General features: G+C 40.8%; 1 protein-coding gene across 1 annotated transcript in view; it reads right to left on the bottom strand.

The window, feature by feature from the left end:
• Nucleotides 1-1804: 1804 nt before the first annotated feature.
• LOC141092706 (guanylate cyclase soluble subunit beta-2-like) overlaps nt 1805-12452 on the bottom strand; it is a 164030-nt gene continuing 153382 nt past the window's right edge. The window contains exon 16 of the mRNA XM_073579096.1: nt 1805-2811. Within this exon, the coding sequence (XP_073435197.1) occupies nt 2675-2811 (137 nt within the window). The 3' untranslated portion in view covers nt 1805-2674. The remainder of the gene's footprint in view (nt 2812-12452) is intronic.

The raw sequence follows: 12452 nt of genomic DNA on the forward strand, positions 1-12452 counted from the left end.
ATTTGCATAATTCTAGCCAAATTCCGACTAAACGTGTCCGACCTTGCTCAATTCACTTGCATTGAGCGAAACCATATACGTCTAGCTGGCATGCGTCCATATACAAATCATATACATTGGAGAATCCAGACAACAAGCAGTGCACGCGCTGTGAGGATTCACAAGTTTGCAGTCACATAGAGGATAAGAGTAACATGGTCGGCACACATTGGACAAGAAACGAATTTCGTGCTCAGTGGTAGAAGAAGCTGAATATTATACGTACATACCATTGCCCAGAAGTACTTTGTGCAGTGTTCTTATATCTGCTCCTTCATAATGGCCCTGATAAAGGTCATTCTGACCGAGACGTTGGAATGAATCATGTACAGACAACTCTTGCAGCTTTCATCAATCACATTGCAGTCATATACAGTGATTGCAGACTTGTCTAAGGCCGGACAACTCCTCTAAATATCTGGCTTCGCTTGTGTTCTTATAATAACCTATACACGCTTGAGAGGTGGTTGGGTGGGGGTAGCGAATGAGCTGAAAGATTACATTTAAAGCAATACAAAAAAGATGGAATTAGGATTGGGTGTTTTTTAATATACAAGTATTATGGGTCTACTTCAGTGCTGAAATCCTAGGGCATAGGGTAGCATTGACAGTTATGATCTGTTCCCATTGCATTTAATGTGTACAGTACGTCAGTGCGGAATTGGGTAAATCACACAACACACGTAGAATGCAGTGTTCCAACGAATGCAACTCATGTTTATAGTGTGTCATTTCGAAAAACATTCACCACTTAATATATTTTTCATGATATTCTTCTGCATAAAAATGTGTAGGCAGCTATGCATTTTGATACAGTTAGAAAACCAATGCTGTCGCATCAGAGTCGGGCTTACTCTAGGCCAAGTACTCTCTTGTCGATGTCCAGCCCACTATACCCTACTCTGCTTGAATATTGGGAGCCTTTCTTTGAGCACACGCTGACTGTACACATTAAATGCAGTATGAACGTAGCCATAGAGGCTAACCTATGTTCAGGGAACATTCATACTTTAGAACCTTTCCTACAAACATTTCATCCAAATTTACGTCAATTGTGATATGGTCCCATACTATTTAGAACTCCACAGAAATATTTTAGTCTTGCACCACTGAAGCAAGGATTTAGCAACTGTCCAGTTCACATTGATAACATTTTTTAGACAGACAACCTGTAAATCACACTTTCCGATAAAGACGAGTTGCACGTGTGCATAATTACTGTATGTAATAAAAATGAATCAGATGAAAACAAATAGCCACTTTGGTCAGAGTTAACAGTATGCAATCTACATACAAGGAATATAAAATACATTCTTTATGTTCTTATGAGTTTAAACTGGTGGTGCTCAACTGGTAGAGTCAGTGTAGAAATCAGTCCCCAAGGTATCATTGCTTCTGGACCCCAAGAAAGGGAATCCCCAATAAAATGTATTGCATATTTAACAGTATATTACAGTATGCCAAAGGATGATTAAACAAATTAAGGGATTTTCCGGGACTTTGATATTGATGAGCTATCCTTAGAGTAGGCAATCAATATCACATCATTAAAGGTCACCCCCCAATGATTAGTTGATTAAGGGTCCCCTACATTGTTTACCAGGCACAGCTCCAAACAATATGTAGCAGCCGAACTCAGTCGCATTCACTTGAATGAAGAATGGGTGCCATATGTCGTAGGTGAAATAATAATAATAATATTAGCAGATCCCTCCAATTAGAAATGTAGTACAGTTTTTCTGATTCACTATATCTCTTTCCTCATCTGCAGGTATTGCAGAACTTTAGATATACTTTAGATCTCCACGGTTACAACCACTAGCAACTAGTTATCTGTCACTATGTCACTGGTCGTAACCATGGATACCTAAGAAAACATAGCAATAAAAGTCAGCTCACCCATTAATCTCGTCCAGGAACCAGAGCACGAGAAGTCTGTAGTGCAGCAGGATTGAAGAAAAGAAAATGTTCCTGCTCCTTAAAACTAATTCTTGTCTTTATTAATCCATGATAAAATCAAATTGGTGATAAGGTGCTCCCCAAAAACTGCCAAACACGGGGAAGAGAGTGACGCGTTTCAATCAATAATGATCTTTTTCAAAGCTTTGGGGAGCACTTTATCACCTATTTGATTTAAGCATGGATTAATAAAGACAAGAATTAGTTTTAAGGAGCTGGAACATTTTCTTTTATTCATATGCTGGATGTCTGATCAACGTGGATTTCCGTGCACCTGCGGTGGTTGTCGGTGAGCTGGCTGTGCCTTTCTTTGAGTGCAGCAGGATTAGCAATCGATCAAAGAGATATTCCAGCTCTTTTTGCTCCATAAAATCTGTAATTTATTGAAGCAAATTCTTTAAAAACAGCATAGTAGCATACAGCCCTACTCAGGGATCAATGAGAATAAGCAGACGCGTTTCGAACCTTGCGGTTCTTATTCTAGGATACCTACAGTCCTGCAATGCCTGCACATGAGGAAAGAGACATAGTGAAGCAGAAAAGCTATACTACATTTCTAATTGGCGTCATTTGATAATATTATTACACCCACTACATATTGGGATAGGATCTTGGAGATGGGAACACCGATTTAGCCTTTAATATTAAAGTCCTGGAAAACCTCTTCAAGTAGATATTAAATGAGAACACAGAAGTGCGATCTGACATGAGCATTATCAGATTCCAGTTTATCTCTTGATTTTTTCAAACAATCATCTTCAACCCGACGGCCATTTTGGACTTTCCCATAGTCCTTTGTAGGACATATTTTTCCTAGAAAACAATACACACAGTGCATTAGAATGAAGTGATGAAATATTACTCTGCCTCATTCCCCAGCTTCTCCATATGCGCAATGACTGTGTGCAGGGAGCATGGGGCTGGATAAAGTTGAGCTGGCTTTATACCCAGCATGTGACGGCTATGGTGTACAGCTGACACCCACCTGCTGAGATTGGAGCTAACTTCAAAATCTCCAGATGCTTTTTTTATTATTTTTTTAACACATTAATAATGAAAGCAAAAAAAACACTGTCTAAAAGAAAAAATGTTTTTGCTGCTCATAGCAAAGAAAATCACAGTGTGATTATCATTGGTTGCTATGAGCAACAAACACTTTTTCCTTTAGGCTATTTGGTAAATCTGCCCTGTTGTGTATTAGGTCTTTCTTGGAGATGAGTAGTATTTTTACTTTGACAAAAGCAGTTGAAAAAATAGGAAGGGATCTAACTGACAATCTGTAATTTCAGATAATATAGAAGAATGACACATAGCAAGGACTAGCTGTTATGGTGTCTATTATTTTGTTGAGAAGACATTGATGCACGTAGCTCTAATCTTCCTATTAAAGATGGCAGAATTTTAGACAGGGGCTTCAATGTAAATGTGAACATAGCTTTATATTAAATGTATCATCAAAAATGATCTATTACATAATTAGTATCCTTCGAATTATAAGACTCCTCTGGATTATAAGACGCACCCCAAATTTTGAGAAGAAAAATAGGAATTTTTTTTGTTTTAATAAAATGGTGGTGCTTCTTATAATCCATGCATCTTATTGCTTACCTGGGTTGGTGGCTGCGGTGAAGCGGGGTCACAGGGTTGCTGCTGGAGGAGGCAGGAGTGGGGTGATACTGCAGATCACAGGCTGGGATGAGGGGGTATCCGATGTGCATAGCGCCGCTGCAGGTGTCCTGTGCTGTGGGTGTCCAATGCTGCGGGTTTTCCCTGGCGGTGCTGCTGGGGTGCCCGGAGGTGCTGCCCAGGGTGTCCGACGCTGCTGCCCGGGGTGTCCGCCGACATTTCATGAAAGGCCAGAGCCCCCCACAGTGCCGTGGTTTCCTGTGCAGAGGCCCCGCAGCATCGGACACGCCGGGCAGCAGTACCAGACACCCCGGGCAGCAGCGCCGGGCACCCCCTCATCCCAGCCTGCAGCAACGGTACTGGTAAGGTAAATACGCATTATAAGATGCACCCCCATTCCCCCCCAAATTTGGGAAAAAAAATTGCGTCTTATAATGCATAAAATATGGTAGTTTTTTTTTAACTATTAGTTAAACATTTTTGATAATGTTTTTCAATTTTTCATATCACTGTCTATATGAAAGAAAATCAAAAATCTTCCAATTTTCAAACTTGCCAAGAGGCTTAATACTAGACTCATATTTCCTGTAGTCTTTTCAGCAGTCTCATTATCATCATAGACAGTATCTCAATGAAAAGTAATAACATCTCTAAATTCAGTATATTTACAGCTCACCTCCTCCCCTTCCTTTTACAATGACCTTTGCACAAATTGCGCAACTGGCAGACTAAATGGTGAGGGCAAGTACCGATCGTGGAAGCAGGCCACGGAACCAGCCAGGGAATAAATTTAGAAAAGAGTCCGTCGGGAGAGCAGGGTGGCGAGGGGCCACAGCTGGGCTATAACTGCATCACGATTTTAAGAAACACCATATCACTATTGTGTTTAAGGGGACCCCCCTCGTGTTTCCCGAGACATATTGGGAGAGATACCTGTCCTGAAGGCCCTGGGAATCCATTTTTGCAGCACAATAATGAAGTCGGTCATCAGATGTCCCAGAGGGACAGGCGGCTGGAGGGTACCTGTCCCGGGGCTGTATGTCGGGCGGCTATAAGGTACCAATACTGTCTTCCTACTCTGCACGTCTGGCTCTGTAGCGAGCAGGCTAGGGTGTAGTGGCAAGGACCAGTCCACATCTTCCTTTGTGCGGATGCCCCAAACACTCTTGATGTGTTAGGAGGCATCGGGCCCTGCCTGGTAGACACAAGAGGGTACAGTAGTGACGCAACCCCACACTGCGCTCCCAGTCTCTAGGGGGGAGAACGGAGTGATCAATTACACTCCATTGCCCAAAATCACAAGCTGTATCTGAAAAAGAGAGATCATTAATAAAAAACAACAAAACCTAAAAGGTAGAAACAGGGCTGAGAGCATCCCTGTGTCCACCTCCTACTGACACTAAGGTAAAACTGATGAGCTTCTTGCCAGTTGGAGGGTTGTACACTGCTGGGGAGGAGCTAACTTTTTTGCTTAGTGTCAACCTCCTATTAGCAGCACCATACACCCATGGTTTCCTGTGTCCCCCAATGAAGCAATAGAGAAATATTTCTACACAATTCAATAGGATCTGAACCAAGCTGCTTAAGTCTTTGTGGCTGCTGAAAAGAACAGGAATTGCGAGTCTAATATTTGACATAAGGCTTAGAGTGAAAACTGCAAGTTATTTTTTTTTAATATACATAGTCATATAGCACATTGAAAAAACACTATAAAAAAATAAAAAATACATTTAACATAAAAACCTGGTATAAACAATAAATTATTTTCTGATTACAAATTGTCTTTAAGAGCATTTCCTAATTATTATGTGCAGCAATAGACAAATGATGACTTATACAATGAACTTGTACGACTGTATGCCTTATGTGAGGAATGCCAGCAACCACCCTAGATTGTAAGAGGTTCGGACTAGAGACCCAGTTACACACATGGACTTGGTGCAAACCAAAATATTATACTTGACCAGGCATAAAGCAGGTTGGTTAAAGGCAATGGCACTAAGCTTTGTGAGTCGCGAGTTTGCATACTTTGACTGAAATTTCGACAGACACCTCATACATTTTTTACATTTTTTTCACCAACTTTTTTGTTGCACTTTTTTCATCTTTTCCAAGGTGCAGACAGACCCTTTAGTGTTGGCTTGTGGAATTTGGGGTCCTTGTCTTTGTGTAGTGCATTTATATGGTGCTGGTCAGCACATGTGATCTAATGGTATTGGCCTTACCAAAAATCTATAAGCTAGACATTGAGCACTACACTAATCTGTGTGACAAAGCAACTCAGCCTTAATATACAGTTCCTCACAAGACACCCCAACTTCCCTATAACATGACCTAATGTGCTCAAAAGAATAGAGTCTGATCTCCAGTACCTGGCAGCAGCAGCAGCTACACATTGAAAGGGGCTGCGCAGTGCATCTCCATTCAATGTTCGAATCTGGTCACTACTGTAGCTAATAACTGCTGATTGGTGGGATTTCTGGGTGTTGGATCCCAAGAAATCTGATATTGATGACCTACCCTCTGGATAGGTCATCGATATCAAATGCCGATTGAACCACTTTAAAGGGGATTCACACAAAGTACATTATAATCAATAGATAGAATCATAGAATCGTAGAGTTGGAAGGGACCTCCTGGGCCATCTGGTCCAACCCCCTGCTCAAAGCAGGATTCGCTAAAGCATCCCAGACAGATATCTGTCCAGCCTCTGTTTGAAGACTTCTACTGAAGGAGAACTCACCACCTCTCATGGCAGCCTGTTCCACTCATTGATCACTCTAACTGTGAAAAAGTTGTTTCTAATATCTAATCTGTGTCTCCTCCCATTCAGTTTCATCCCATTGTTTCCAGTCTTTCCTTGTGCAAATGAGAATAAAGATGATCATTCTGCAATGTGACAGCCCTTGAGATATTTGTTGACAGTTATTAAGTCTCCTCTCAGTCTTCTCTTTTGCAGGCTAAACATTCCCAAATCCTGCAACCTTTCCTCATAAGACAGTGTTTGCAGACCGGTCACCATTCTGGTCGCTGTTTTCTGAACTTGCTCCAGTTTGTTCATGTCTTTTTTAGAATGTGGTGCCCAAAACTGGACACAGTATTCCAGATGAGGTCTGACTAAAGAGGAGTAGAGGGCAATAATGACTTCACGTGATCTAGACTGTATGCTTCTGTTAATACATCCTAGAATTGCATTTGCCTTTTTTGCTGCTGCATCACACTGTTGACTCATATTCAGTCTGTGATCTATTAGTATACCCAAGTCTTTTTCACATATGCTGTTGCTTTGCCCTATTCCTCCCATTCTGTATATGCTTCTTTCATTTTTATTGCCCAGATGTTGTACTTTGCATTTTTCCCTGTTTAAAACCATTCTGTTAGTTGCTGCCCACTGCTCCAGTTTATTTATATCTTTTTGAATCTTCTCTCTCTTCTCTAGTATTAGCTATCCCTCCTAGCTTTGTGTCATCAGCAAATTTAATCAGTTTACCCTCAATTCCTTCATCTAAATCGTTGATAAAGATTTTGAACAATACAGGGCCCAGGACAGAGCCCTGTGGTACCCCACTTGAGACATTCTTCCAACTGGATGTGCAGCCATTTACGACCACTCTTTGGGTCCGATCACTAAGCCAGTTATGAATCCACCTAACAGTTGCCTTGTCCATTCCATACTTAGTCATTTTTTCAGTAAGGATTGTGTGAGATACTTTGTCAAATGCTTTGCTGAAGTCAAGATATAATATATCTACAGCATTTCCCTGATCCACCCAATCAGTGATTCTGTCATAGAATGAAATTAAGTTAGTCTGACATGACTTATTAGTTACAAACCCATGCTGACTCTGTTTAAAAACTTCATTCTTATCCAGGTACTGACATACATGTTGTTTAATAATTTGTTCAAAGATCTTTCCTGGTATAGAAGTCAGACTCACTGGCCTATAGTTGCCTGGGTCCACCTTCTTCCCCTTTTTGAAGATAGGAACAACATTTGCTCTTCTCCAGTATTCTGGGACTTCTCCTGTTCTCCACGAATTTTCAAAGATTATGGAGAGTGGTTCAAACATTTCTTCTGCTATCTCCTTCAATACTCTGGGGTGTAATTCAGCTGGACCTGGAGACTTGAATTCATTTAGGTTAGCTAAGTGTTTCCTCACTAAATTTCTGTTTATAGATATCCTGGATTCTTCTATTCCCTTAATAGGACAGTGAAGAATAGTTGATGTTACATTTCCTTTCTGAGAGAAAACAGATGCAAAATAGGAATTTAAAAGTTCGGCCTTCTCAACATCCTGTCTTACCATTTCATCATTTTCATCCTGTAAAAATCCTATAGCATCTTTGACTTTTCTTTTACTTTTGACATATCCCCAAAATCCTTCATTATTGCTTTTGACGTCTCTTGCAAACCTCAATTCATTGTCAGCTTTAATAATCTGATTCGTGCCCTGCAGGTTCTGCAGACAGCATTATATTCTTCTTTAGATATGCCTCCCTCTTTCCATTTTATAAACATTTCTTTCTTCCTTTTTAGCATGTGCTTAAGTCCTGTGTTCATCCATCCTGGTTTCCTTAAATGCTTCCTATTCTTCCCTCTTTTCGGAATTGATAACGATTGTGCTTTGAGAATTTCATTTTTCAAGATTTCCCATACTTCCTGGACATTTTTGTCCTTAAGGATATCCATCCATTGGATCCCGCCAATTCTCTTTCTGAATCCCTTAAAATCTGCCTTTCTAAAATCTAGCCTTGACGTCTGAGTCTTCACAGGTCTTCCTCCTCTAGTTATCCAAAATTCTAAAATAGCATGGTCGCTACCTCCTAGGGTCCCAGCCACTTTTACCTCCTCAACCATTTCCTCCCTGTTTATAAGGATTAGATCCAAGGAAGCAGTTCCCCTTGTTTTCTCCCCTACCTTTTGGAAGATAAAGTTGTCAGCAAGAGAGGATAAGAATTTCCTTGACCTGTTAGTTTTGCCTGAGATTCCCAACAAATGTCTGGATAGTTGATATCTCCCATGACAACTATGTCATTTTTTGGAGAACTCGGCCATTTGATGCATAAAGAGTTCATCCATATCTTCAGCTTGCACAGGCGGCCTGTAGGAAATGCCTACAATGGTGTCCTTTCCATTGTTCTGTCCTTGTATTCTTACCCAAACAGTTTCCACAGAACTCCCAGTATCTGAAGCTTCAATCTCTGTGCAGACATACGTGTTTCTAACATACAATGTGACACCTCCTCCTCGTTTATCAAGTCTGTTTCTTGCAAATAAGTTGTATGCTTCTAGCCTTGTATTTCAATCATGTGTATCGTCCCACCAAGTTTCTGTGATTCCAATGACATCATATTTCTTTTCCTGCGTTAGTAGTTCCAATTCACCTGGTTTGTTGCCCATGCTTTGTGCATTAGTATAGAAACATTTTAGTTTGTGATTGGTTTCTCTTTCTCCAATATTTGTATTATTTAGATTTTATTGTCTTTGTTCTTTCCTCCCATTTCTAATAGCAGAGTTCTCAATAGCATTTGTCAGGTGTATGGCTTTTTCTGGCCTTTTGCTTCCCTTCCCGCATTGTTCTAGTTTAAAGCTCTCCTTATAAGTGTAGCAAGTCGATTTCCAAATACATGTTTTCCTGTCTTCGTAAGGTGCACCCCATCTTTAGCAAGTAGTCCATCGTATAGGTAATTCACTCCGTGATCCAGAAATCCAAATCCTTGCGGAAGGCACCATCGGCGTAGCCAGTTGTTCACCTGCAGAATCTTATTCCACCTCCTTGTTCTATGGCCATCCACTGGGAGGATGGAAGAGAAGACCACCTGCGCTCCCAGTTCTTTCACTTTCTTACGTAAGTTTTCAAAGTCACTGCAGATGGTTTCCAGGTTGTTTCTTGCTGTGTCATTTGTCCCCACATGTATTAGCAGGAATGGGTAGTCATTAGTGTTGAGCATTCCGATACCGCAAGTATCGGGTATCGGCCGATACTTGCTGTATCGGAATTCCGATACCGACTTCCGATATTTTTTCAATATCGGAATTCGGCATCGGAATCGGAAGTTCAGTTGATTGACGGCCTGACGTCATCATGATGCGCGGTGTGTGCGCATCATGATGCGCCGTCATTTCGGGCCTTCCGGGGGTCTCTGCCGGCCTGCCGGGGGGCTGTGCCGGCCTGCCGGGGGGCTGTGTGGACTGCCCGGGGTCTGTACCGGCCTGCCGGGGGGCTGTGCCGGCCTGCCGGTGGTCTGTGCACCCTGTGGGGGTCTGTACCGGCCTGCCGGGGGGCTGTGCCGGCCTGCCGGGGGGCTGTGCTGATGTCCGGGGGTCTGTGCAAGCATCGTCCGATGGGACTACAAGTCCCATCGGGCGATGCCTGCTACCATGACAGTGATTGACACATTAGCCAATGATGGGACAGTAGTAGTCCCATCATCCGGCTAATGTGTTAAATGTTAAAAAAAAAATAAAAAAAAATAATACTACATACATACTACATGCATGCTACATACATACTACATGCTACATACATACTACATACATACTACATACATGCTACATGCATGCTACATACATACTACATGCTACATACATACTACATACATGCTACATACATACTGCATGCTACATACATACTACATACATACTACATATGCTACATGCATGCTACATACATACTACATGCTACATACATACTACATATATACTACATACATACTACATACATGCTACATACATACTGCATGCTACATACATACTACATGCATGCTACATACATACTACATGCATGCTACATACATACTACATGCTACATACATACCACATACATACTACATACATACTACATACTACATATATACTACATGCATGCTACATACATACTACATGCTACATACATACTACATATATACTACATACATACTACATACATGCTACATACATACTGCATGCTACATACATACTACATGCATGCTACATACATACTACATGCATGCTACATACATACTACATGCATGCTACATACATACTACATGCATGCTACATACATACTACATGCTACATACATACCACATACATACTACATACATACTACATACTACATATATACTACATGCATGCTACATACATACTACATGCTACATACATACCACATACATACTACATACATGCTACATATATACTACATGCATGCTACATACATACTACATATATACTACATGCATGCTACATACATACTACATGCTACATGCATGCTACATACATACTACATACATACTACATGCTACATACATACCACATATATACTACATACATACAATACATTCATACAATACATACATAGACATACAGTACATATAACATAGAGTAACATACTTACCAATACTTGTCACATTGTTCCCCGAAGCCATTGTCTTTTCCGGGATAAATATTAACATAACAAACCACAAAAATACTCACCCACGATCCGAAGCAGTCCACGAGTGTGTCCCACGACGATCTTGGGTAGAGAACTGCAGCATCAGATGATGCTGCCGTTCTCTACGGGCTGCAGGAATCCAATGACGGAAGGTAGGTATCCTTCCGCACTGTATTCCTCCGCCACTTAAAAAAAAAAAAGTCCCTAGTCTCACTTTATGCCATTGCTGCGTGGGAATTTCCCACACAGCAATGGCATAAAGTGAGACTAGGGACTTTTTTTTTTTTTTAAGTGGCGGAGGAATACAGTGCGGAAGGATACCTACCTTCCGTCATTGGATTCCTGCAGCCCGTAGAGAACGGCAGCAACAGCTGATGCTGCAGTTCTCTACCCAAGATCGTCGTGGGACACACTCGTGGACTGCTTCGGATCGTGGGTGAGTATTTTTGTGGTTTGTTATGTTAATATTTATCCCGGAAAAGACAATGGCTTCGGGGAACAATGTGACAAGTATTGGTAAGTATGTTACTCTATGTTATATGTACTGTATGTCTATGTATGTATTGTATGAATGTATTGTATGTAGTATGTATGTAGTATATATGTGGTATGGATGTAGCATGTAGTATGTATGTAGCATGCATGTAGTATGTATGTAGCATGTAGTATGTATGTAGCATGCATGTAGTATGTATGTAGCATGCATGTAGTATGTATATGGTATGTATGTAGCATGTAGTATGTATGTAGCATGCATGTAGTATATATGTGTTATGTATGTGGTATGTATGTAGCATGCATGTAGTATGTATGTAGTATGTATGTAGTATATATGTAGTATGTATGTAGCATGTAGTATGTATGTAGCATGCATGTAGCATGCAGTATGTATGTAGCATGCATGTAGTATATATGTAGTATGTATGTAGCATGTAGTATGTAGCATGCATGTAGTATATATGTAGTATGTAGCATGTAGTATGTATGTAGCATGCATGTAGTATATATGTGTTATGTATGTAGCATGTAGCATGCATGTAGCATGCATGTAGTATATATGTAGTATATATGTGGTATGTATGTAGCATGCAGTATGTATGTAGCATGCATGTAGTATATATGTAGTATGTATGTTGCATGTAGTATTTATGTAGTATGAATGTAGCATGTATGTAGTATGAATGTAGCATGTATGTAGTATGCATGTTGTATGTATGTAGCATGTAATTATTTTTTTTTTTTTTTTTTTTACATTTAACACATTAGCCGGATGATGGGACTACTACTGTCCCATCATTGGCTAATGTGTCAATCACTGTCATGGTAGCAGGCATCGCCCGATGGGACTTGTAGTCCCATCGGACGATGCCTGCACAGACCCCCGGAGCCTGCACAGACCACCGGCAGGCCGGC

This window comes from Dendrobates tinctorius, unplaced genomic scaffold (genome assembly GCF_039654945.1).
Source record: "Dendrobates tinctorius isolate UK_male_01 unplaced genomic scaffold, ASM3965494v1 ptg000060l, whole genome shotgun sequence".
Classification (NCBI taxonomy): domain Eukaryota; kingdom Metazoa; phylum Chordata; class Amphibia; order Anura; family Dendrobatidae; genus Dendrobates; species Dendrobates tinctorius.